The sequence below is a fragment of the Cheilinus undulatus genome, linkage group 7 (genome assembly GCF_018320785.1).
Source record: "Cheilinus undulatus linkage group 7, ASM1832078v1, whole genome shotgun sequence".
In the NCBI taxonomy this organism is placed as follows: Eukaryota; Metazoa; Chordata; class Actinopteri; order Labriformes; family Labridae; genus Cheilinus; species Cheilinus undulatus.
Window position 1 is genome coordinate 50195532 of NC_054871.1, and position 27435 is coordinate 50222966.

The 27435-nt window shown below is 39.9% G+C and overlaps 1 protein-coding gene across 1 annotated transcript; it reads left to right on the top strand.

The window, feature by feature from the left end:
* prdx6 (peroxiredoxin 6) lies at positions 1–26880 on the top strand. Its single transcript, XM_041792383.1, has 5 exons — positions 1–175; positions 10337–10493; positions 13519–13662; positions 24929–25075; positions 26544–26880. The coding sequence occupies exons 1-5, from the start codon at positions 84–86 to the stop codon at positions 26667–26669; spliced, it is 666 nt and encodes a 221-aa protein (XP_041648317.1). The 5' UTR covers positions 1–83; the 3' UTR covers positions 26670–26880.
* The last annotated feature ends 555 nt before the right edge of the window (positions 26881–27435 follow it).

Below are 27435 nucleotides of genomic sequence, written 5' to 3' on the forward strand. Positions count from 1 at the left end.
GTCCGTTCACGCGCTGCGCTTGGTGATAACCAGCTCCATCTCTCCCGGTCTTTCTTCTCTTCGCTGACCGACACCGAGCCAACATGCCGGGGCTTCTGCTCGGAGATGTGTTCCCAAACTTCGAGGCCGACACCACCATCGGCAGGATCAAATTCCACGACTTCCTGGGAGACTCGTGAGTGCGCAGACTCAGAGAACACCTTCTCAAACAACGTGTATTAGAACAACAGGGTAGTTTTATTTTGCAGTGCTGATTTTGTGATAGCTGCTGGGGGGGTAAAGAGAGAGCTGCAGGTCCAGTTTCAAAGTATTAATTTTAATTATTATTTTTTAATCACTGATTTAATGTTTTTTGTTAAGACGCGACACCTGGTGGATTAAACTGTCACGGTTATACAAGCATGACTGTGCAGCGTGAAACAATCAATACAGACCAAAATAAGACTTTAAATGATAGAAAAGTTCACGTAGACTGAGAAGAGAGGTTTCTTTGTTAGTTGATCTGCAGTGTAGTGTTTGTATTGTCTCTGTGAACCTGATCCCAGCCTGTCTGAGAGCTTTTACATAACAGAAAAGACTCACATGCACAGCACTGTGTTCTGCTCCAAAAACTCCATTCAGACTCATTAAAAAGCTCCTCACGTTCAGACCACCACCAGATCAGAAAGGTTCCTTTAACTGAACTAAGATTCTTTTTTTTTTTTTTAATTTGGAAATATAAAAGTCAGATTGCAGCAATCTCACCCTCTCCCTTGAATTTTCAGTATCAATGAAAGTTAACAGTGCTTGTCCTGAAGTGACTATCAAACTAAATGTGTTCCAGAAAAGTTTTTGGGTGGTTCTAGAACAAAAAACTATACTTCTGTATCATTCTAAGAAAAGTTTAATGGTGTCAATTTGTTTTCCAGTAACATAACAGAGCTGGTTACCCCAAATTAGGCCATTTCTTGTTTATACTGACCCAAAAATATAGGAAACAGTGCACATACTTCAGCCCCATAACCAGCCACGTGGAAGAATGCAGGGTCTTTATTTTTTGTTTCTATTTCAGTAAAAAGTGCCATATTTTTAAAAAGTTAATTTTAAGTTTAGAAACACGTGGCTGCATTAGGAGCACAATGCACATTTGCCAGAGCTGACTGTTGGTGGTCCAGGATATTTAATGCCTACAGTGACTGAATTAACCAATAATGCAGTGGTTCTCAACCTTTTCAGCGCGCGACCCCCAAAAATAAAGGTGCCACAAACCAGGGATCCCCGCTGTACCTGAAGGTGGCTGAACACAGCCATGCACATTCAAGAATAGTCATGAAGAGACAAGACCGCCCATAAGGGGGATAAAGGGGAGAGCTTTCTTGGGCCCAGCCAAACTAGGGGCAAAATCATGCAAAATCATGGTCCACTCTAGAGTTAAGGTTAAGCTGCTAAAAAATAGATAAGAGAGGCAGCAATAAATGGCATTAACTGGAATCAAAAGTGGTCAAAGGGGATTTCAGTGGCAGAAATGGGTGATGCTTTGCTGAAATGGGAATAAAAAGTCAGAAAAAGGGGTTTAAACTGGCAAAATGGGTTAACTCAGGCAGATAACTTGGCAGAAGTAGGTATAACTTGCAAAAATGGGCATAACAACTAGTCAAATGTACTTATAATGGGCAAAAATGGGTGCAAAAAGGGGTGAAAATAGGTTAATATCCAAGTAATGGGTCATCAGAGACAACAATAGGCAGAAAGCAGCAAGAATTGGTTTAAAAGTGGGAAAAACAGTCAGAAAAAAGTCTTGGAAATGGATTAGAAATGACAAAAATGGGTTAAAATGAGCAAAAATTGGTGGGGAAAAGTGATAAAAATGGGTGGAAAATAACAGTAACAAAGTTGGTTTTGAAAAAAATACTTTTTTTTTTTTTTTTTTTGAGGCGTCTGGCGACCCCCTCTAAGAGTCTTGTGACCCCAAATAGGGTCCTGACCCCAACGTTGAGAACCACTGCAATAATGTATAAAGAACATACATTTTTTCATAACATGGAGAAAAAGCAAGGCAGGTCTGATATTTGGAAACGTTTTCCCATTTAAAACTGAGAACAGTGACTGGCAAAGATGAATAAGAGATGGAGTTTCTACAGTGCAACAAATGTGGAACAGTTTCCTACAATGGGCACAAATCTGGTACATGGGATGAGACAAAGCACATACTCTCTTCTACTGATCAGTGTTAGGTCTACTTCAACAAATTACCACTCTATGGACAAATGTGCCTCATTTTACTGTACACATTCAGGAGAAATCAGGATTAAATGGTCTCATTATTATAAAGGAATGTTTGAATATTGTAACCTTGCAAAGCAGATGGGTACGCCCGTTTACTTGTTTCTCACTGGCGAATCCATCTTGGAAAGCTCCCATCTGAACTGTTTGAGCCTGGTTAGGAAGTGACAGGACCAATCAGCGACGAGGGGCAGTACTTTCAGGCTCAGCAGAGTCGTGACTTAAACAAGCAGCAGCGAGAGCTGGTGCAGTTATGGAGGGAGAGCTTAGCGTGGATGCTGATAAAGCGCCAGTTTTATCAGAACTTGACAACATTTCTGCGTTTAAAGGAGAACAAAGAACAGCAGTGAGTTGTTTTCTTGTCAAAAACGACAAAAGTCGAGTACTGACATGTCTATAGTTGCCATGTTTCGTGTTAATCCTCAGTAGCTGCGCAGCTTGATAGCGGCTACTTCATGTGTTTTGTTGCTCTGATTGGCCCGTAGAGATGTGACAGACAGAAAGTTCACCCAATCATACTCCGAATTTTTTTCAAAGCTTCTGCCTTTCCTCAGACATTTCCTATTGAAGCTTTCCCAGATGGATGTGTGAAACAAATCCATCTGGCATGTCAGGTTATGAATATTGTGCATCTGTGAGCTCTGTGGCTGCGAAACCGTGTCATGCCATGTAGGTGATAACCTCATACATAAATGGGTCGTGTTGCTTTTATGCCCTAAAACTGTGCAAATGGGTGAAAAAGAAGCAGTCTTATTGATGAAAGGTTTAAATGCATGCCTTACTGTGACACAGAGCACACATATCTGACTTAAACCTGGGCCAACATGGAAGATAAGCCACTAGACACCTGGCACCATATCAAAAATCCAGTACCCTGCATCCTTTCACCTATTTGGACCAATTTTCTACCTTTTTAATGCCAAATACAATCATCATCCATGCAGGAGATGCACCATTTAAGGAGTGACATCTCATGTTAAAATTTAAGCTTTTAATGTCGTTGTTTTCTGCAGCTGCTTGCCGATATTATCCTACGCTCCTGCAGGCTGTTGTGCCTGCTTCATGTAAAGTCCACTCCAAATCTTACATTGAGACTAGTTAAGTTGTGTCACTGTTTGGTTACTGTCTTCACTATTAGAACACCCAAACTAAGCAACAATTTTTGCAGACCTGATCTTTCACTTATTTGACCAATCAGTGAAAAGTATTTTTAACATGCTTTGTTAAATATGAGAGTTGTAATAAAATTACTACTCCCTGTAATACAACAGCTCATATCCAATTTGCAAAATGAGTCAAAATCATCACAATTAGATATTTTTTCCAAAATGGTCCAGCCCTGGTTTAATCTAATATTGTGTTGGTTATAGTATGGAATTAATTATTATTATTATTATTATTTTTTGTAAAATACATGAGATGAGGAACTTAATAAATAATCGCATATTAAATCGCAGTTGCAATATTGGGTAACAAAATTGTGATTAGATTATTTTCCTAAATCGTTCAGCCCTAATTGCAATTATGATATAATCCATCTTTGGTCTCATGGGTCTACCTGCTTGGTTAAATGTGAAAATGCAGAGAATAAAGAGAGTTTTGAAGTCTGTATTTCTTAATCAAAACTTTTGATTGACTTAATCATTATCAATTATCAAGTGGTTAACTTAATATTTATATTAAGTTGCATGAAAGATACAAAACCTGAAGTTTTTACTGTACTGCTCTCACAACAACTTAAAAATTAACTCCAAAGTTTTTCCATTTTTGAAAATCAATGTACTTCTACAAAGTGCAATCATGGCATTGTTGTAAACTTAAACCCTTAAAGCATGTTAAATCAAATAATAGCCAGTAAATTCTCATTTTTTGTAACTGAAATACTTATTTTAACCTTCCACCCAAATCCAAAAAAAAGAAAAATTGCTATAAAATTACGCATAGCTTATATTTTTTGTACCACTTTTGATACATTAAGACATTTTTGGCAACCAATGATCTACTGTTGGGCTTTTTTATAATTCATCCACCTGGACTTTTAAGTAATATATTGATCATTTTGATTAGATAGAGGTCCCCTAAATGTGTGTATCAAATATGATACAGTAGGCATTTAGAGGTTAAAGGCCTTTCTGCAAGGACGACTGAATACAGATAATTACAGCCTTTTATAAGATTCTGTAATCACACAGACTGACATCACAATTTTGATAAGATTGATTGTGCAGCACTCGTACAGCCCACAGCTCCATTCTAGGTGGTAGCTAATGGTTGCAATATACCTTAGCAGTAATAAGCAGTCTTACAAGTGGCTCACTTTCTCTGAATATTTCTGTAGTCGATCAGCCCTAGCCCCGTTTTCTTTCTTGTTTTTCTGCTGTTTTTTCCTCCCCTAAATCTCATCAGTGCAACTTCTGTGTAACGGGATAACACTCTTAACAAATATGTGAGAGTGAAACCTCCCAGTGTGAGTCATTACATAATCCTCCCCCCTTTTGTTTGAGTAGTGGGAGTAGATGTTGGACTGTGAGGGGCTCTGTCCCAGTTTGAAGCCTCACTGGACGTTTGAAAAGGTTCCTGCAGGAGTTACAAACAATCACGCTGTTTAAGGTCTCATTCTTTCCTTTCATAAACGTTACTCCACTTTTACTCTCCAGCTTCTGAAAATAAAATCTTCTGATCAGCCATCACTGGGAAACACTTGGTCAGCTGAAATAACACCCACAAACCCACCAATCACATTGCTCATTATCTCTACGTTGACATGATCGTTAACAGTAATGTTAGTGCCCTCTCATGGCAGTCTAAAACACTTAAAAACAGCCATAACAGGCTTTTTACCAATGAAATGAATCATTTTTAATCTGATCTAGGATTTATTTTCTGTCACAGCAGCATGCCGAGTGTATTTGCAGAGGTGAACTGAGAATGTAATATATAACATATATCTGCATCACTGCTTCTAACTGCACTCTCTCTTTCTCGATCGCCCTCTGCTGTATGCTTCCTTCCTACAGCTCTCTCTCTCTCCTCATGATTACCTGACCAACAAGATTTTTCACTGATGAGAGCTCAATCAACCAGCTGACCATCCAGCAGACTGGAGTGTCATCCATGCAGGGGTTGCCAGAATTTTCAGCCTGTAACTCCCAAAATACCAGTATCAGAAACTGGGGACCCCATCCTCCCTGGAGGTGGTTAAAGAGAACCATGTTGCACAAAGCATCATGTGCTAATTTACATTTTAGGTAGTTTTTGTATATTTTACTTACATTTTAGCACAAATCTAACTGAATAACAAGGTCTTTATTTTAAATTAAACTTAATTTAACAATCTTTTTTTTAAAGAATGAATCAAATTTAACACTTTAAATCATTTAAAATTTCTCATTAAAGCTTTGAAAACATCCCACAACCCCCCTTCAGTGTCCCGTGATCTCCCTGGGGTTTCTGTCCCTCACTTAAGGACACACTCCTCCAGACTGGAGGTTGTCCACCCAATTTTTTTATATTACCAGAATTTTGATTTCTAATTTGATGGTAATAGAAATAGAATGATATGATTCCTGTTTGATATCACAGCAATAAAAATACAAGTCTTAGACATCCAGTAATGGGTAATTTATTTAGCCTATTTAAAGGTCAGAAATTGCAGACAAACTACAACATAATACCAATGACTCTTTTCAATCTGGACAGTGCCTTTTCTCTTGGTCATAGAAAAGTCTCAAGATCTATTTTAGGGAAGCAGGATTGGATTTTTGCAAAGATAAAATATTTCTGAATTGATTTAAGGCACTGGCTGATATCAATACCGGTATATAAATGTAGTTCAAAACTTAAGTCCCTCAAACACACTTTAAACTTTAAGTATTGAGGATGAAGAAAGAGAAGGTCTTCAGCTCATGTAGGTCTGTTGGTCCTGCCTGAAACCCGTCCAGTGTGGGCAGAGATATTACTAATATCACCTCTAATCTAAGATCCAGTTTATCTAATCCAGCGATGCTCAACGTCTGGCTCTTGAGCCACATGTGGCTCTTTTATGTCTTATTTGAAATATTATTCCCCAGAAAATCTTAAAAAAGGGAAACTCTGACCTCAGAAATGATCCATTGCAAGACACATTAATGAGTTTGTTTTCTACACTTACACAGCTGGCAGTTTATTTTTTTGTCTGTATATTTCCATTGCCCGCATTTGCAATTTTTTTTGCTCCTTTATTCAATTTTTTTTGCCACTTTGAATCAGTTTTTACATCTGTAAGCCCATTTTTGGCACCAGTTTTTGCCTCTTTTCACCAGTTTTTTACTATGTGCACTTTTTCACCTGTTTCTTCTCATTTTTTTGCCACTTTCTCTCATTTAAGCTGCGTTTTGCCATTGAGGGCCTTTTTTTATTTACATTTTTGCCTCTCTTTGGTGCTTTTTGCCCGCTTAAGTCACTTTTCAATCATTTTGTGCCACTTTTTCACCATTTTTGCAACTTGTAACTCATTTTTTGTAATTTCTCACCAGTTTTTTTTTGCCACTTTCTGCCCTTTTTGCCACTTTTTCTCCCCATTTTTGTCACTTTATGCCTACTTTGCCCCTTTTCACCTATTTTTGCCACTTTTTGACCATTTTTGCCACCAACTTATTATTTTTTTTTAGCCTTTTTAAACTGTTTTTGCCACTTTTCACCACCTAGATTGTGGCTCTTGCAAAGGTATTTTTCAACAGTTTTGCTCTTTGGTTGAGCAGGGTTGAGTAACTCAGGTCTAATCTAAGCCCACCAATCATTCATAGTAAGGGGGACTGTAGTGTGTTAAAAGTTGTGCTATCAGAAACGGTGATAACCTTACAGTCCAGAGCGTTTCCTGCTGGTTTAAACTGGTCAGCTCCCAGTTTAATCTGCTCCCGGTGCGGTCACATGATCATAAAGTCTGCTGTTCTTTAGCATGTGATGAAACCCGTCCACCATGTGAGGGAGAAAACCCATGTGATTAAACAGTGGATGACTTTGAAGAAAGAGGAAGAGGTTGGGGTGATTTATCGTAACACAGCTGCCCTCGGCCGTCTGTTTTCTCCATCATACGCTGGAATTTCCTCCTCAGAGACGTTCTGTTCCTTTTTCTATCTCCCCCCTGCTCTTTTTCCCAGCTCACACTCCTGCAGACTTTCTGCCTCCTCCTTAAATTTAAACTCCCTGTGACCTGTTACAGCTGCAACACACCATTAAAAAGTTAATTACATTGAAAAGCATAATTATTCTGTGCTTGTTCACTCATCTCTTGGTAACTGTTGCAGAATTTGTAGTGAAGAAAGGCTGCATTTATTTGGAATTTGCATATTGTCACTCCTCATATCATAATCACAATATTGGTAAATATGCATTCTTTTTTTCCTCTTAGTGCAGGCCTGAGATAAAATACAGACTTACAGTTCAGAAAAACCCAAGAACAATTCAGATGTTATTCACCTTTATTCAGTTGTCAATTTTTAATTTCCTTTATTGGCTTGAACAGATCAGCTGCTGCTAAAACAGTGTAAAGAATAAAAATGCATTAAATATTTAAACATAATATAAATTTGCATATTAAATAATTCCACAAATAATCAATGTATAATGAAAAACATCTGATTAATTAGATGAAAAAAAAAGACTAAAAAATAATAGAAATTTTATTCAGTCTTGGCTCCATGTATGTCATTAAAGACATTCCCATATTACTATATAGCTATATTATAGATGTGCAGAAACACCTATAATGACTTTATTTTGAGGCTTCTTAGAGCATGGGGTCCCAGGTAATTGCCAACCTTTGCTTAACGGTAAAACTGATTATGGTGCTGGTAGCCTGGTGGTTCTGCTCACTAGCCCTGGTGGAGCAGTTGTCTTTGATCTGGATGTCATTCCCGCTCTCGCCCTGTTTACTGACACTATCCACTGCCCTTTCTACCTAATAAAGAAATAAAAGTCCAGAAATAAATCTCTAAAGTACTGCAGTTTGCACCTGCAAATGCAACCACCTCTCCTTGGATTGTTGGGCGTCTGTTGTGCCTACAGTGATCTCTCTTCTAGAGCTAGGGCACTTTACCAGTAAATCATTAAAATAGCCAAGATTGTTTCATTTTAAAACAAAGTATTGAAGATTTCAAATGTAGAAACACATCTGTGATGTTTCCATAAATTCACTGCTATAAATGATGATTTGTAAATTATGTCTATAGTTGCATCTACAAATACTTTCATTTTAAAATCAGAATCAGGTTTTTTTTGCCAAGAACATTTATGACCTGGTGTTTGGTGTGAAACAAATAACATAGAGGAAGAATAAAAATATTAAGAAACAATTACAAGTAAAATAACAAAATATTAAGGCATTAGACTTTATTAAATTGATATAGAAAAAAATATATAGTAGCAAAATAAAAATATAAAATACAATATAGGTATGTACAAAGGTGCAAAAATGGAGGAACTGTATGGATGTGCAGGTTTACTGGTGATTAGGTTTTAGTGCAATCTTTATATAAATGAGTAAAACACACACAGTGTACAGTGTCTCAGTTAAACAGCAGAGCATGCATTATTCTGTCTGCTGGGTCTCAGTAAAGGACTGTAGAAGGAGGGGCAGGGCCGGAGAACGGGTCATAGACTGACAGCAAAAAGGGAGAAACTGTTATTGTGGCGGCAGGTTTTGGTCCTGATGGACCTGGAGGGGAGGGCCTCAGAAAGCCCATGTGAGATGATAGGGGTCAGCCACAATTTAAGCTGCCCACCTCAGAGTCCTGTACGGGTCTCCTCAGAGTCCTGGAGGCGTACAGGTCTGCTCAGAGTCCTGGAGGAATACAGGTCTGCTCAGAGCCCTGGAGGTGTACAGGTCTCCTCAGAGTCCTGGAGGCGTACAGGTCTGCTCAGAGTCCTGGAGGAATACAGGTCTGCTCAGAGTCCTGGAGGTGTACAGGTCTCCTCAGAGTCCTGGAGGCGTACAGGTCTGCTCAGAGTCCTGGAGGAATACAGGTCTGCTCAGAGTCCTGGAGGTGTACAGGTCTGCTCAGAGTCCTGGAGGCGTACAGGTCTGCTCAGAGTCCTGGAGGAATACAGGTCTGCTCAGAGTCCTGGAGGAATACAGGTCTGCTCAGAGTCCTGGAGGTGTACAGGTCTCCTCAGAGTCCTGGAGGAATACAGGTCTGCTCAGAGTCCTGGAGGAATACAGGTCTGCTCAGAGTCCTGGAGGTGTACAGGTCTGCTCAGAGTCCTGGAGGCGTACGGGTCTCCTCAGAGTCCTGGAGGCGTACGGGTCTCCTCAGAGTCCTGGAGGTGTACGGGTCTCCTCAGAGTCCTGGAGGTGTACGGGTCTCCTCAGAGTCCTGGGGTGTACAGGTCTCCTCAGAGTCCTGGAGGCGTGCAAGTGTCCTCAGATTCTGGAGGCGTACAGGTCTCCTCAGAGTCCTGGAGGTGTACAGGTCTCCTCAGAGTCCTGGAGGCGTGCAGGTGTCCTCAGATTCTGGAGGCGTACAGGTCTCCTCAGAGTCCTGGAGGCGTACAGGTCTGCTCAGAGTCCCCGGAGGCGTACAGGCCTCCTCAGAATCCTTTACAGGTGTCCTCAGAGACCTGGAGGTGTACAAGTCTTGGAGAGATGGTAGACTGCAGCTGATCATTGTCTCTGCAGAGTGGCTGATGCGCTGCAGCCTGTTCCTGTCCCCCGCCTTAGCTGCAGTGTACCAGACTGTTTATAATGAACTAAGGATGGACTGGATGTTGGCGGTGTAGAAGTGCACCATCGTCGTCCTCAGCAGGTGTAATTTCGTCCACTACCACAGGAAGTGCGTCCTCTATGGTCCAACTTTAGATATGTTGGAATTGTTTAAACACTTTGGGTTGTTGTGATATGATTGAGGTTTGCACCAACAGATACTGGTCATTTAGAATTTAATGTGAAATTAGGTAATAAATGTACTGAACATTTGACACCTGTTGAATGTTTTACTTCAGTAATTTGTTAGCAAAAAGCTGAAGCAATATCAGCCTGTGTTTTTGTACATAGTTTTTTTCTTAACCTCAGAGCTTCCTGTATGTCTCCCCCCTGCAGATGGGGCATCCTGTTCTCTCACCCGAGGGACTTCACCCCCGTGTGCACCACAGAACTCGCCTGTGCCGCCCGATTCACCGATGAGTTCAAGAAGCGAGGCGTGAAGATGATCGCCTTGTCCATCGACAGCGTGGAGGACCATCACGGCTGGAGCAAGGTGAGTTACACAATCTTTATTATTGTGTTGTGAAAGAGGTGAAGGGTATGTCAGGTCACTGTGAATCTTTAGGTAATGATTGTTTCCTTTTTACTGTGGTTTTTACTCTGCAGATACAGTCAGTCAGAGGTCACTGGCTCTCTGATGTTTACTATCCTCTGTTTCATCACTCAAACCTCTTTGGTCACTGAAAACAGAACAAAAACAACAATTCTTACACCCTGCTTGAGTGATGTCTTGTTTTTAAATGTTATGATTTGTAGCAGATCTTAAAAAGTCACAAAAAACGTAAAAACAGCGAATGTCTTTTAAAACTTAAAAAAACTGTGCTGTTTCACCATTAATTTAATTTTATATTGTCAAATAATACGCACAAATTCACAATTTTAACAGGAGCAATCCAGTTTAACCATGTCTGTACTGCAAAATGTTTTTTTAAGAACAGATTTAGGAAAAAGACCTCATTTATTATTAATGCATTTGTTGAAATGAATGAGGCCTGTTGTGATTGGTTAAAACTGTACAGCTGCTAAGGAATTAACTGAGTTAAACTAGTAAAGTAAGGCTCTAAACTTTTCTAAGCTCGTCCTCTTCAGTGAAGATAACTCAACCTTGAGCTCCTGTAGACTGTTATAACCCGAGCGGTCAAACATTCATGGATCAGTCCTTGACTTTCCACACACTCATGCTCCTCCCTGATTGGCTGTTCACTGAGGGAGGGCAGTGGTATTTTTAAAGCACGGTCACACAGCGGGGCCGTCCAGCCTGATGTACAGGTTTGTAAAGTACAACCAAAGATAAAACTAAAATATGATCCATTGTTGTGTGTTTGGACCAGTGCTTTTCAAACCTTTTTTTTTTTTTTTATCCAAGGCAGTGCAAAGATCAAGCCAAAAGCTAAAGGCACACCATATCCTTACCTCTTTGTGGTTTAGCTGGGACATCCATGATACTGATTTGGGTTCTGTAATTTTTACTCTGACTCAGGGTGTTTGGTGTCAATCAGAAGATCACGTTTTTATTTCATTGGGCTGTTTCTTAGAGTAAAACCCAGTATGGGATGTTCAGTTAAAATCTAAACTTGCTCCTCTGGTTCGGACCGTCATTTGAACTTGATCAGCCTCACATCCTCTTCCCTGAATATGAACTTTAATTTCTTGTAATGTGAAACAGAGTCCATAAATGTAAACTGAACCATTTTAAAAACTCATCTGTGCCAATGCCATGATGTTCTCTGTACCTTCATATTTTATCTTTCCCTCATTGTTTTGTATATTAACATTTTTCTTGACTATTTCTATAATGATCTATACCAGCAGTTCCCAGCCTTTTAGTCCTTTTGAGGGCCCCCACTCCATATCAAAGAAAAGCTAAGCCACTCAGGACCCACTAGGAAAAATAAAATATCAATTTTTTATTGTTTTCATTGAAAAAATCCATCCAACATAATGTGCCTACACACATTTGTTCTTGACAGAATATCTATGTATAAATTATCCATTATTATGGTGGTGTATGATAAAAAGAATTTGTTCATTTTAAAGAAAATAAAAATTCTTAAGAAAAAAAATCTTATTTGTTTTTTACTTTAAAATGTTTAAATGTACATGAACCAAAATGTTGAATTTTTGAGACTGTAAAGTCCAAAATCCAACCACTGTTTTCAGCTTTCTTGTATTTTTAAAAATTTTACACTGATGTAAAATTTAGGTTTTCACACTTGAAATTTTTGAGTTTTCAGTGTCAAAACTTAAGACTTTTTAAACTTGGAAATTTCAAGTTTTTTCTTGTAAATTTCCAACTTTTTGAACCCTGAAATTCTGAGTTTGATTCCTTATAAATAAATGACTTTATAATCCCTCAAATTTAGGGTTTCTTTCTGATGTTGACATTTTGGAAGGAAAAAAATTATATTCTCTTCATTTTTCATCTTTGAGTTTTCCCATGATACATTATGTTTATAATCATGGTTTAAAAATCTATGTATTTACATCTGATTTTGACAACATCAGAGCAGACGGGGTAAGCTGTGGTATTTTATATTTAACCTGAATAATAACCACTCTTATTAAAGAAACAAATATCAGTTTAAATTGTTTGTGCAGTAAGTAGCCCTCTTTAAAATTTAAAACCTTTTGTTATAAACAGAAATGAAATGTATTATAAAGCTTAAATGGGTTAATTATGGCAAAAAAATGGTGGGAAAGATGGTGAAATTGGATTTTAAAAGTAGCAGAAATTGGTTAAAAGTGCCAAAAATTAGATATAAGGGACAAAAAAAAGGCAAAATGGGTTAAAGTGGCAAAAGAAGGGCATATTAGGAGGTTAAAGGGGATTAAAAAGTGGCTGAAATGGCATTGAAGTGGCAAAAATAGGTGGAAATTAGGTGAAATGGGATGAAAAATTTCTATAAACTGGCAAAAAAGGGTTAGCTGAGCCAGAAATGGGTTAACATGGCAAAATGGGCATATCAAATTATGAAATGTGGCATAAAAATGGTAAAGAGGGGTCAATATTGGCAATAATGTGTCAACAGAGCCAGCAATAGTGGCAATATTTTGTTTAGAAGTGGCAAAAAAAGAAAATAAAGTGGAGGAAAGGTTTTAAAATGGAAAAGAAATGGGTTTAAGTGTCAAAATGTGTTAAAATTGGTGGGAAAAAGTGATGAAAATGGTTTAAAATTTGGAAAAACTGGTGTAAAGTGGCAACAGTGTCATTTAGAAATATCTATTTTTTTTTAAAGGCATTTGGAGACCACCTCTCAGTGTCTCACGACCTCCAGTGGGGTCCAGACCCTAATGTTGAGAACCCCTGCTGTAGCGCTTCTGCTTTAGCTGGTGTTTAATCACACAGGTGTGGACTGACTCCTGAAGTTTAAAATCTGTGCTGATTGATTTCCTGATGTCTCCGTTTAGGTTTAAAGGTCTGTGTTCTCTGGTTAAAGCGTGGCTGTGAAGCTGCTGAAGATGATTAACTCACACTGAACCCTCTCAAACATTAACTGTGCCTGGACGTGTTCTTTCAGGATGTGATGGCGTTCAACAGCTCTGCTGAAACGTCTCTGCCCTTCCCCATCATCGCCGACCACAACAGAGAGCTGTCTGTCCAGCTCGGCATGCTCGACCCTGACGAGAGGGACAAGGACGGCATGCCGCTCACCGCCCGCTGTGTGAGAAACACTAACACACATTAAGAGCCTAAACACACTAGAGATGTTGGAATTAAGTTGCTGTGAGAACTCTAAAATGTTTAATTTTGGATTTTGACTGACAGTTTTCCCTCTCAGGACTAGGTTTAGTCTGGATAAGCTGCTAGGCCTGTTTTTATTAAATTTTAATGTTTACATTCAGCTGCACAAACACCTGCATGCAGAGAGAGGAGGGAGATGAAGAGAGACAGGAAGAAGAATAATAGCGCCTAACTTCATATTTTTATTTTGAAAACTATGTAAGAATTTCAAACCAACATGAAAACATGTTGCTCTTTCTGTCTTGTTGATTTATTCTATCAGGATCTCTCAGATAAAAACATGTTTGCCTGAATGATATTAGTGATCATCCATCTTCTCCTAAGAGGAGAGAATAAATTGCCGGCCCACAATTCCTAGCTGTATCTGAGGCCATCCTTGAAGCGATCTCCACTGGGTTAAATGCAGTCATGGATGAAAGTATTGGCACCCCTGGAATTTTTCCAGAAAATACACATTTCTCCCAGAAATTGTTGCAATTACAAATGTTTTTGGTATACATGTGTTTATTTCCTTTATGTGCATTGGAGCAACACAAAAAATCTGAAGAAAAAAGACAAAATTGACATAATTTTACACAAAACTCAAAAAATGGGCTGGACAAAATTGTTGGCACCCTCAACTTAATATTTGGTTGCACACCCTTGGGAAAAAAACTGAAGCCAATGTCTTCCTATAACCATCAACAAGCTTCTAGGACCTCTCAACTGGAATTCTGGACTACTCTTCTTTTGCAAACGGGTGCCTTCTTGCTACAGCAGTTTTAGGATCTCTCCATAGGTGTTCAATGGGATTTAGATCTGGACTCATTGCTGGCCACTTCAGAACCCTCCAGCGCTTTGTCTCCAACCATTTCTTGGGGCTTTTTGAGGATGTTTGGGGTCATTGTCCTGCTGGAACACCCATGACCTCTGACACAGACCCAGCTTTCTGACACTAGGCCCTACATTGTGGCCCAAAATCTTTTGATAGTCTCCAGATTTCATGATTCCTTGCACACAGTCAAGGCACGCAGTGTCAGAGGCAGCAAAATAACCCCAAAACATCCTTGAACCTCCACCATGTTTGACTGTAGGTACTGTGTTCTTTTCTTTGTAGGCCTCATTCTGTTTTCTGTAAACAGTAGAATGACATGCTTTTCCAAAAAGCTCTACCTTAGTCTCATCTGTCCACAAAATGTTCTCCCAGAAGGATTGAGGCTTGCTCAGGTACATTTTTGCAAACTCCAGTCTGGCTTTTTTATGTCTCTTTGTCAGCAGTGGAGTTCTCCTCTGTCTCCAACTATCCTGCGTTGCATTCTTTTGTCAGTTTTTCTCTTCCATCCACGTCCAGGGAGATTAGCCACAGTTCCATGGTTATAAACTTCTTGATTATATTACACACAGTGGACAAAGGGATTTCAAGATCTCTGAAGATGGTCTTTAACCTTGAGATTGTTCATATTTTTCCACAATTTTGCTTTCTAAGTCCTCAGATGATTCTGGGCTGTTTTTTCTCTTCTCCATGCTTGGTGTGACACACACAGGAACACAACACAAAGGTTGAGTCAACTTTTAGACATTCTAACTGGCTTCAGGTGTGATTTCTAGATTGTCAGCACCTGTTACTGCCACAGGTGAGTTTAAATGAGCATCACATGCTTGAAATAAAATGATTTACCCACAGTTTTAAAAGGGTGCCAACAATTTTGTCTGGCCCATTTTTTGAGTTTTGTGTAAAATTATGTCAATTTTGTCTTTTTTTCTTCAGATTTTTTGTGTTGCTCCAATGTGCATGAAGGCAATAAACACATGTATACCAAAAACATTTGTAATTGCAACAATTTCTGGGAGAAATGTGTATTTTCTGGAAAAATTCCAGGGGTACCAATACTTTCGTCCATGACTGTATTTATAAGACAAACTGATAAATCCTGATTCTATCTGAGAGTAGGTAATTGAGCAGAAGTATTTGTTCTGTGGCCGTCATTTTCTGACCTTTTATTGTATCCTATTCTCTAATTAGTCAATTTATCAACAATTAAAAGTGAGTCTGTGCAGCTGCTCTGAGATAATACAGATTAGAGGGGATAAAAAGTCCCACGCCTGCTGATAGGGAGAATAAAATCGCCAAACTAGTTTGTATAATGCAGATAAAATCTGACCCACTTTCTGATAGGACAGGTAAAAGTTAACCACACCTGTAAATATAGCAGATTGAGTTCAACCACGCCTGTCTACATAAAGTTTTTATGATGTTGATAAAGCTAACAGCTGACATCTGTTGGATTTTCCACCTATAATAAAAAAAGATTAATACATATTTATCTATGAGGGGCCGTGTTTGTCTCCATCATTAATAAAACCATTTTAAAGTCCAGCGAGGCCGCTGAAGCTCACCTGTAGAGAAAAGACAAGAGATAACTTCCATAAAAACGTCCCAAAATGGATTTAAATTCACTCTGGTTTCATCTTTGCCTTCATTGTGCCACAGAAACGTTCTACATCGCAGGTGTCAAACTCAAGGCCCAGGGGCCAAATCTGGCCCGTGGAACAGTTTAATCCGGCCCGCAAGATGACAATTTAAAATTTTGAATCATATTTTGACTTTTAATTTCATGATTTAAAAAATGTATTTCATATTTTGACCTTTAAAACTCATGATTTTGACTTCTTTGAACTAATAAATTGACTTTTCTCAGATTGTGAGCCTTTAAACTTCTCTTTTTAACTCTGTTTTTTTTTTTCATGTTTATTACCAGTGAAACAAGGCTGAGAGTTTATGGTTAAATGTTGACCCTGTTAGGCCCTCAGGTTAGTCCTGAATCTAGAATCCGGCCCCTGCTGTGATTGAACTTAACACCCATGTTCTATACGATCCTTAGCTGTGGTAACGGAGCAGAAAACCAGATGCCATAAAAATATATTTAAGATAATTACACATAATTTGGCAGAGTGTTACTGTACCAGGTCAATGACAGTTAAAAAAGGAAGTAGGAATGACTTTACCATATGTTCTTTAGTGGAGATTTATTCTCATTTACTGAATTTTAATCATGTGTAATTTTGCAACCATGATGAGTAAATCTTTACTACCTTTGATGATAGCTTTTACTATCATCAGTTCCTTCCTTTTATTTTTTTATTTGATCAGATAAAGACCCACTGAGATGGAGATCTCTTTTAAAAGGGTGACCTGGCCTAGAGGTTGGCAGCACACGTCACAATAAATAATACGTTTCAGAGATGGATTACAGCACTATGTTAAAATAAAACAATGATTCCCAAACTTTTTCTGTTAGGCTCCCCTTTGGCAAATGAAAACATGTCCTGATTCCCCCTCGCCATACTTATCGACATGAAAGAATATGTAAACGTATGACCGACACACTGTTCGTCATGAATTTTGTCAACAAATTCCTTTCACTGTCTGTTAGAATGTACATAAAACCAGAGAAATTTGAAAAAAAATAACGCCTTAAAAACTTTTTAAAATATCTGACTCACACTCCTGCCACAATTACAGTGTGGGCTTTGGTGCTACAGATATTTTTCAGTCTTGGGTGCAGCTGTGAAACTGCCACTCAGATGATTTTTAATGTCCAAATTTAAAAATTTAACTGTTTTCTATTTTTTTTTCGGGGGGGGGGGGGGGGGGTTTGATTGTGGAAACAACAGATAACCCCATCTCACATAGTAAGGATACTACAAAAAGGAAGTGTGGCCAGGGTTCTCCTGCCTATCAGAAGGTAGTCCTTTTCTGCTCACATCAAAATGCTGACAATGGCTGAATCTCAAACTCCTCCCTAAACCCTGAGCCCTGAGCCCTCGTTGACTTAACTGACTGCACCTGGAAAGTGATTGAGTGAGTGAGGCTGCAAGGGCTCAAAGTGGTAGAAACAGGAATGGGACAGCCCTTTGATTTTTTTGTTGACAGTCGGCATCTTGCAGAGCTTAAAACAAAGATAAAAGCAAGCGTGCCTCACCTATAGACCTGTTTTCTCAGTGGATGAAGGCTGTTTTATATCATATATGTACAGGAAAAATACTTCCTTTTTGCAACATCCACCCCTTTTTGCACCTTCCATATTTTTTCTTTACAGTATCACTCTGTTCAATTCACTTTTGCAGCGTTTACCAGTGGACATCCCCTGAGAATCCCTGTCATGCATCACAATGCAATGAACTATGGGTAATTCCCTCACGTTAAGTCTGCAGAAATGCCCACTCACAGAAAAGGTGCATGAAGGGCTCAAAAAGTCAGTGAGAGATCCCTCACACACTTTATGATTTGACTGGGACAGCCTTAAGCCCTCATGGACTTAGCGGGAGCACGCCTCAAAGTCTGTGAGTGTGTGCGTGTGGACATTGGGAGTGGGCCAATGTCTTGGACTTGACTGCAATAACATTGTTGAGTCTGAGGTGACATATATGAACTGCTCCTCTTCTGCAGAGCTGAAAATATTAGCTGGTGTTACTTAGCCTTGTTGCGCACCCTGGTCATGATGCCACGCCCTCGGGGCCCACGGCCCATGGCCCACTTTGGGAACCCCTAAAATAAACGATAATTTGGTAAGGCGATGGTAATTGCAGATAAAGTGCTGGAACAATTTCTAAACACAGGCACTGTCTCATGGTCTCACGATGCCTGTTATTTAAGATGAAACCAAAGGCTTCAAGAGAAATGAGCTCAGTAACTCTGGAGAATACTTCATGCATAAGGGGCAGCAAAAGTGGACGCTTTTTCCCCTCTTCAGTCCTGACATGAGGAACAAGCAGATGAACAATGTCACAAGAATGCAAAGCATAATGGCTTTAGTCCTCTGAAGAAGAGTAGCTAGGTAAGCAGGAACCAAGTCAAGTAAGCCTGTAAATCAGAGTCAGAGTCAAAACTATTGTGTGCTTTGAACTAGAGCCCACAATCAATAAGAAAACCCAGATATTTACAGTTGGAGACTAGCTCAGTGGACACCTGGCAAAGTTAAGATTGAGGGGATGTTCCTTGGTTTCTCACTTTTATTAGAAAATACCATGAGTTTGGTTTTGTCTGTATTTAGAACCATTTGAAGTTCCTGCAGACAAGATTACAATGTTACAATGTTACAATGTTACAATGTCATTTAGCAGACGCTTTTCTCCAAAGCGACGTACATTTGAGAGCAAGAACAACACAAGCAATGATCTAGACAAGAAGAAACAACATCAGTAAGTGCCATCAAGTGCTTCAGGTCCAATTGGACGCAAGTGCTGCCGTGTAGAGTTTAAGGCAGAGTACCTAAAATATACGTTGTTTATGTAGTTTTTTTTTGTTTTTTTTTGTTTTTTTTTGTTTTTTTGTTTTTAGTTTTTTTGTTTTTATGTTTTTTTTTTGTTATTAGACAGCAACAATGAATCAAGGAAAATGTGGGATCACTAATCGCCATTCATTAGACGTCACAACAACTATTTACCAAGTACCAAGTGCTGGATCATTCCCAAAGAGCTGGGCAAAGAAATCCCAGAAGTGGAGCAGGACAGTGCGAGCTAACTATAGTTGGGAAACTCATTCAACCACTGGGGACAGCAGTGGAGAATAGTCTGGCTGAGACTCAATCTACTACTGGGGACAACAGTAGAGAATTGCCTAGCTAAGTGCAAAGTGTTCTCTGAAGAGCTGGGTCTTTAGCCTTCTCTTAAAAGTAGACAGGGAGTCTGTAGATCGAATGGAGTTGGGTAATTCATTCCACCATTTAGGGACAACAGAGGAGAAGAGTCGAGCTAGTGACTTAGGAGCATGATGTGCTGGAAGTACCAGGCGCCTTTCGCTGGCTGAGCGTAGTGGGCGAGAAGGGGTGTAGACCTGGATGAGGGACTCCAGGTAAACAGGAGCAGTTTTAGTTACTGCTTTGTAAGCAATGATTAGAGTTTTGAATTTAATGCGAGCTGCAACTGGAAGCCAGTGTAGAGAGATTAAAAGAGGCGTGACATGAGCTCTCTTGGGTTGGTTGAAGACCAGACGTGCTGCTGCGTTCTGGATCAACTGCAGAGGTATAACTGTGCATGCAGGTAGGCCTGCCAGTAATGAGTTACAGTAGTCAATACGTGATATTATAAGAGCCTGTACCAGGAGTTGTGTAGCATGCTCTGTCAAGTAGGGTCTGATCCTCTTGATGTTGTAGAGGGCGAAACGGCAGGACCGAGCAATCGAGGCCACATGGAGCTTGAAGGTTAGCTGGTCATCAATCATGACACCCAGATTCCGGGCTGACTTAGTGGGCAAGAGATTATTTGATCCAAGCTGGATACTGATCTGCGGTTCCACAGTGGGACTGGCTGGGATGATAATGAGCTCCATTTTGGGCAGGTTGAGCTGAAGGTGACGTTCCCTCATCCATTTAGAAATATCAGCAAGGCAGGATGAGATCCGAGCTGAGACAGTTGTGTCATCTGGTGGAAAGGACAGGAATAGCTGTGTGTCGTCTGCATAGCAGTGATAAGAAAAGCCATGGGAGCGGATGATTGCACCAAGTGAGGTGGTGTATATTGAGAAAAGTAGGGGACCAAGCACAGACCCTTGAGGCACCCCTGTTGATAAGCCATGCAGTTTAGACACTCCTCCCTTCCATGATACTCTAAAAGATCTCCCTGTGAGGTAGGACTTAAACCACTGTAGGGCAGATCCTGAGATACCAAGTGAAGAGAGTGTGGAGAGGAGGATTTGGTGGTTTACTGTGTCAAAGGCAGCGGACAGATCCAGCAGTAAGAGAACTGAGGACTGACCAGCTGCTCTGGCCAAGCGAAGTGATTCCGTTACAGACAAAAGTGCAGTTTCAGTAGAGTGGCCCCACCTAAAGCCAGACTGATTCTGATCAAGTAGATCATTGTTCTGCAAGTGTTCTGAGAGCTGGTTGAAGACTGTGCGCTCCAGTATTTTTGATAGGAATGGGAGAAGTGAGACCGGCCTGTAATTTTCAGCCAGGGCTGGGTTGAGAGTGGGTTTTTTGAGCAGTGGTGTAACCCGCGCTTGCTTGAAAGCAGCTGGGAAAACACCTGTGGACAGAGAGGAGTTAATGATACAACTCACAGCAGGGCTGATTGTGGGCTCAATCGCCTGCAAGAGATGTGATGGTATCGGATCGAGGGGACAGGTTGTGGGCTTAGAGTCAAGCAGAAGCCTGGTGACCTCGCTCTCACTTAGTGGAGAGAATGAGCTAAGTGATGCAACACTAGCTGGTGGCAGAAAACTGAGTTGGACAGGCTCAGAGAATTGGTTGCTGATGGTAGAAACCTTGTCAGTGAAGTAGGAGGCGAACATGTCTGGAGTCAACATACTGGAGGGTTGTGGGTTTGAAGGAGAGAGGAGCGAGTTAAAAGCAGAGAAGAGTTTGCGTGCATCAGTGGCAGCACAGATCTTTGATTGATAGAACGCCTTCTTAGCAGATTTTAGAGCAGAGGTAAAACAGGACAGTTTTTGCTGATAGGCACTCAAGTCAGTGGTTTGTTTGGATTTACGCCATTTTCTCTCTGCCGCTCTGAGCCCTGCCCTTTGGGTTCTGATGACCTCAGTGAGCCAGGGACAAGGTGGAGTATTTCGAATAGGCTTAGACACCAGAGGGCAGAGTTTGTCCAGAGAGGAGGTCAGTGAGGAGCAGAATGTGTCTGTGGCCTCGTTAACAGTGAGTGTGAAGGACTCGTTACATGAGGCTAGTGCAGCTGAGACCTCGTCAGACAGCTGTGTTGGGTCAAGTGACCGAAGGTTTCTGCGGTATGATCTTAACTGAGTAGTAGATTGTTGAAGTTCAGGTAAGCCAAGTGAGAACTGAATGAAGTAGTGGTCAGAGAGGTGAAGTGGTGTTACACTCAAATTAGCCGTGGAGCAATTGCGAGTTACAATCAAATCCAGTGTATTACCAGCCTTTTGTGTAGGAGGCGTTTGAACCAGTTTCAAGTCAAAGGAGGACAGTAGTGAAATAAAATCAGTAGCCTGGGCTCTATCCAAGTGGATGTTCATGTCACCCATGACAACCAATGGTGTGCCATCATCAGGGATGTCTGAGAGTAACATGTCCAGTTCCACAATAAAGTTGTCTAGGTGACCCCCAGGTGGGCGGTATACCACAACCATGTAAGCCTTTATTGGGGCAGTGACCTGTACTGCATGATATTCAAATGAGGTGTTATTGTCCAAGGGTTTGAACTGGCTGAAGTTCCAGCTATGAGAAAGAATAATGCCTGTGCCACCTCCTCGGCCAGAAGAGCGAGGTGTATGAGAGAACACTGCATCAACTGATAGAGCAGTTGGTGTTACAGTGTTCTCAGGACGGACCCAAGTTTCTGTCAGGGCTAGGACCTGAATGTCAGACAGTTTAGTGAGGGAATGGATGAATTCTGCTTTGTTAACTGCAGACTGGCAGTTCCAGAGGCCAACTGTGATAAAAGGTTGTGGAAAAGAGGCATTCTGCAAAGTGGATAGATTATGCAGGTTTCGTTTTCTGTAACTATTGTGCTTCTTTCTGTTCCCATATATGACTATATGACTTTTTGGTTGCACATGTTGCGTTAGACTACTGAGGTGCGTTAGACTGTTATGAGGCAGTGCTGCCTGTCGGTGGCCTTGCTCGGTGGACTCGCACAGGTAGACTCGCTGGTCTTTACCCAATGTGGTCTTTACCCAATGTGGTCTTTACCCAATGTGGTCTTTACCCAATGTGGGCTTTACCCAATGTGGGCTTTACCCAATGTGGGCTTTACCCAATGTGGGCTTTACCCAATGTGGGCTTTACCCAATGTGGGCTTCACCCAATGTGGGCTTCACCCAATGTGGGCTTCACCCAATGTGGGCTTCCACAAGGGCTGACGCTTATGCTGACGCTTCAGCGCAGTCTGTGTACTTATATAGAGAGATATGCCACAGATGTGCACAATTGAGTTGATTGTGCACAATTAAACTACAATAAAAGCAGACTGTAAAGACTCAAAAGCCTGAATAATCATTGTTTAACAGCAATAAATAACAGTATCATCTGCATCAAAATGAAACGAGGCATTGGACGAGTTAATTCAACTTGTACGTTTATTTATTTTTAGCTACCTCGGTAAATTAATACTGATGAGAAATGCAGAGTAATGACCACTACTGATTATGGTTGTCAAGATCATCAATTAGCACTGAAAACTACCGTAAGGTCCATAATTATTTGGACAAAGACACCTATGTCATCATGCTTTTATTTAACAACAGATTTGAAATAAAACAATCTAGATGGGACTGAAGTTAGGCCTGGGCGATTATGGCAAAATTCAAAATCACAATTGATTGAACTTTTCACCTTGATTATGATTAATGAATGATTATTCCAACCCCGACCTCCGACTGTTTGCTCTGTAAATATTTGTATAATAAAACAACTGAAAAGAACAGGCACAGATGAACAATTTATGGTTATTTATTGAAACATTTGAAATCAAAACACACATCAGCTGAAATGAAATTGTTTTTTCGTAAAAAGTCAAATTTTTCCAAGAAAAGGGGAAAAAAATTGAAATAATTGACACAGCAGGTTTATGTTGGTTAGAGGCTCCAAATGTCGGTTTCAATTATTTTTCGATTAATTTCCCAACTCTAACTGAATTTTAGACTTCAAGCTCTAATTTAAGGCTTTCATTGAAATATGGAATTAAGCGTGTAACTACATGGCTGTGGATTAAAAAAATAATATATTTAAAACCATATTTTCTTAGTTATATCTTGATTATTTGATTTCAAATTCATTTTGGTACATGTAAATAATAATAAAAAATGATAAAGAATAATACAAATAAAAAATAATAATTGTGTGCTTGCCCATGGAATTGTGGATTTAACTGTATATCTACGTCATAGAAGAAAACTGCAAGAAAACTCCTGCAGACTAGTGTTGTTTCTGGCAGGTGTTTTTCTTAGACGTCTTTCAGTTTCAGTCAAATTTTAGTAATTTCTACCCTTGATAGTTGTAGTCCACGAAAACTCTAAAACATTTTAGTCTAGGTTTAGTCCATAAAAAGTCCTCACATTTAGTCCAAGCATTTATTTTCTCGCCTAAATCTGGTACTACATCACTTTTGTGTGTTCTGTGCAATCTGCCAAACCTGGGTCCCTGCTTTCTACAGCTGAGAGACAGAATAGATATAGATGCATTGCATTTTGACAGATTTACCCACAGTGGAGAAATATCACTGATTTTGAATGTCTGAAAACTAAATTACATTTTAGTCTAGTTTTAGTCATCTTGAAGAAAATCAAACTTACTTTTAGTCATTTTTAGTCATCAAAGATTTGTTTGTGGCTGGTCTTATTCTAGTCTTTCTGATGGATAAAAGGTGACAACTAGTTTAAGTCATCGTTTTAGTCAATGAAATTAACACTGCTTTAAATTGCACAAAAACACACTTGTGAAACATCCACACAGGTGTCAAACTCAAGGCCCGGGGTCAAATCCAGCCCGTGGTACAGTTGTTTCCTGCCTGCAAGATCGTAAGATCTTTCTATTATAACTGGACCACCAGTACGAGGTCTGCAGATTTCCTCCAGTAAACGTGTGAACTTTACACGTTTAAAATGTAAACTTAAAAATATCCTTGTTTAATTATAAAAACCTGAAAAAGTAAAGGGTGAAAGAAGTTAGATAAAAGTCAGGAAGGTGGGAAAAGAAATTAATGTTGTCATTTCATATTTTCAATTTTGCATCTCACAATTCTGACTTAAACTTGTGATTTTGACTTTTTTCATGTTTTGACTTTCAAGGCTCAAAGTTCCAAATTCTAAGTTATATTTTTACCTTTTAAACTTGTGATTTTGACTTTCCATCTCATGTTTTTGTCTTTAAAAAAACATTATTTTGCCTTTAAATTTCATGTTTTGACCTTTTGGACTAATAAGTTTGACTTGTTCTTGGACTTTGAACCTTTAAACTTATCATTTTTACTTTTTTTCATCTCAGAATGATTTATTATCAGTGTTATTTATATTTTTTCATATTTTACTAATGGTGAAGATGAGGTTGAAAATTTATGTTTAAATGTTGACTTTGTTCAAAATCGCAATTGACTTTCACACTCATGGCCTAAATAGTCTGGCCCTCAGGACTTCTCATTGGAGCACATCTGGCCCCGGACTCTATATGATTTTGACGCCCCTGTTCTAATAGTAAGGATTATGTCCATACTGAGGTTATGGTGTCTACCTGCTGCAGGTGTTTGTGGTCGGCCCCGATAAGAAGCTGAAGCTGTCCATCCTCTACCCGGCCACCACGGGGAGGAACTTCCCCGAGATTCTCCGAGTCATCGACTCTCTGCAGCTCACCGCCGTGAAGAAGGTCGCCACGCCGGTCGACTGGAAGGTAAACTCAAACACCTTTATGACTGTCTTTGGATGCCCGATAAGAAACCAGAGCATTAAGGGGTTCACATCGAGCTCATGAATCCAAAGCCTAATTTAACAAACTACATCAGAGATACTGTCGTCAAAACAAAACATAAAATAGCTCAACAGCCAGTGGAGATTTTTTAAACTCCTAATATGTAGATGTTAATGGGTATAAATGATTTATTTCTGTACGTTCGAGTGTGCAAACTTTTTGTCAGGTCTTAAAGGGATATTTCAATATTTTTGAGGTTGCAATAGAGTAATAGTGGTTTCAGTTTGCATTGCTCCTTTAAGAAGGATTCGTTGGTTGTACTGGCCAGGAAGCTAGGCTATACAGTGTTAAAGATGGGTTTGTTCTTTTCTGCAGGATTGAGCGAGTTTTTGTAAAACTGCGCCACAAAACAAAGTTTGCTCAAATGTATGCACTACTGAAAACTTTTGAAGTGAAGCATTTTATTTTACACCCAGAATGCCTCTGTGTTTTTCTCACCATTTTGCAATGCAGACTTTGGCTACCTCTTACGTGCTCTTGCATTGCAAAATAGGGACAAAAACACAGAGGCTTTCTGGGTAAAAAATAAAATGCTTCATTTCAATAGTTTTCAGTAGTGCTTATGTTTGAGCAAACTTTGTATTGAGGCTAATTTTTACCAAAAACTTGCTAATTTTCTGGAGAAACTGTACCCATCTGTAACGCTGTATAGCCTAGCTTCCTGGCTGGTACAACCAGAGTCCTTCTTAAAGGAGCAGTGCTCACTAAAATCACTGGAGGCTAATGCCACTACTGCTTCTACGTACCTAATATGGCCCAACTTCAAAACATTTGAAATATCCCTTTAAGCTGAAAAAGTATGGGAGCCCTGCCCGAGAGTGCAGGATGTACTCCATAAATCACTACTTGGTGGATGAAAAGGATAAATTCTGGTGGTATGAAGCTGCCTCGACCCGAACAGAGAGCCAGCGGTTTTGGGAGAAGGGTCTAGCTGCAGTCACAGCCACTACAAACCACGCTCCGTACAAAACACACCCCCTACAAAACACACCCCATCGAACCATACAATGAACTAATTCTAACCCTAACCAGTGGAATTTAAATGCTAAACCTAACCCCAGGAAGCTAACTAATTAAAACATACACCTTAAAACTGAAAGTTTTAAACAGGAGTAGCCCAATGAGCTACCCCTAAATCTAACCAGTGAAATGTAAAATGTTAAACCTAACCTAAAGCTAATTAAGGCCTATTTAAATTAATCTAAGTTAACCTTAAAATAAATGGCATAAGTGGGCATGTTTTGTAGGGAGCGTGTTTTGTAAGGAGCGTGTTTTTTAGGGGGCATGGTTTGTACGGTACCCGCTGCTGCAGTTGGGCATTACTGGGTTTTGGAGTCTTCTTCCTCATTGCTCTCTGCTGATCTCTCCATGTTTGTGGTTTGTGTTTCAGCCTGGCGATAAAGTGATGGTGATCCCCACTCTGTCCGACGCTGAAGCTGCCGCTCTTTTCCCCAATGGGATCGACACCAAAGAGCTGCCTTCTGGGAAGAAGTACCTGCGCTACACCCAGCCCTGATCTGATCCAGGAAGTAGACAGAGCCCTAAACTCACCCTAAGCCTAACAATGAGACCAGATGTTCTCTAGTTTAACATGAATGAGCTGTATAAATGCTGAAGCTGACACACAGAACTCACCAAAAAAATAAAGCACTTCTCTGTTAGCAGACTAGTTTTAGTCCACATGTCCAGTGCCTTCTTCCACATCAAATAAAATCACTTTTCACAGATTTATTTTACTCCTTTGGGTCTTTTTGGTGCAGTGACTGTCTCCACCTCTAGATGTCCTCCTATTACCTCTTGTTAAAATCTCCCTGTTCTCCTCTATCTCCGGTAGGTGGCAGTGTTGCCTCGCTGACTAAGCAGGAACAGAGGGAGTGGTTCCACATACACAGGGACAGGTTTATCTACATTTCTGTTCAATAATGAAACAACACCACAGATTAATGATTGAAATATTCACACAGGGAGGCTGAAAAAACATCCTCACACTGTTCTGGCTTTTTATTTTTACAGGATATGTTTATAATAAAGGTTTTAAGGACATAATAGCTGATAACACAGGCCAATTTTACCCATGAGTGTTTGAATAAAAGATGGGAAAATCAGAATCACAAAAATAACAACAGCAAAATGGAAAAAGCTTTGGTCTGTAGAAATATCCAAACTACAGCATTTCAGTCTCTAGCACAGTGTTACTCAACCAAAGAGCCAAGTTGGTGAAAAATGCCTTTGCGAGAGCTACAATCTAAATGGCGAAAAGTGGCAAAAATGGGTTAAAGTGG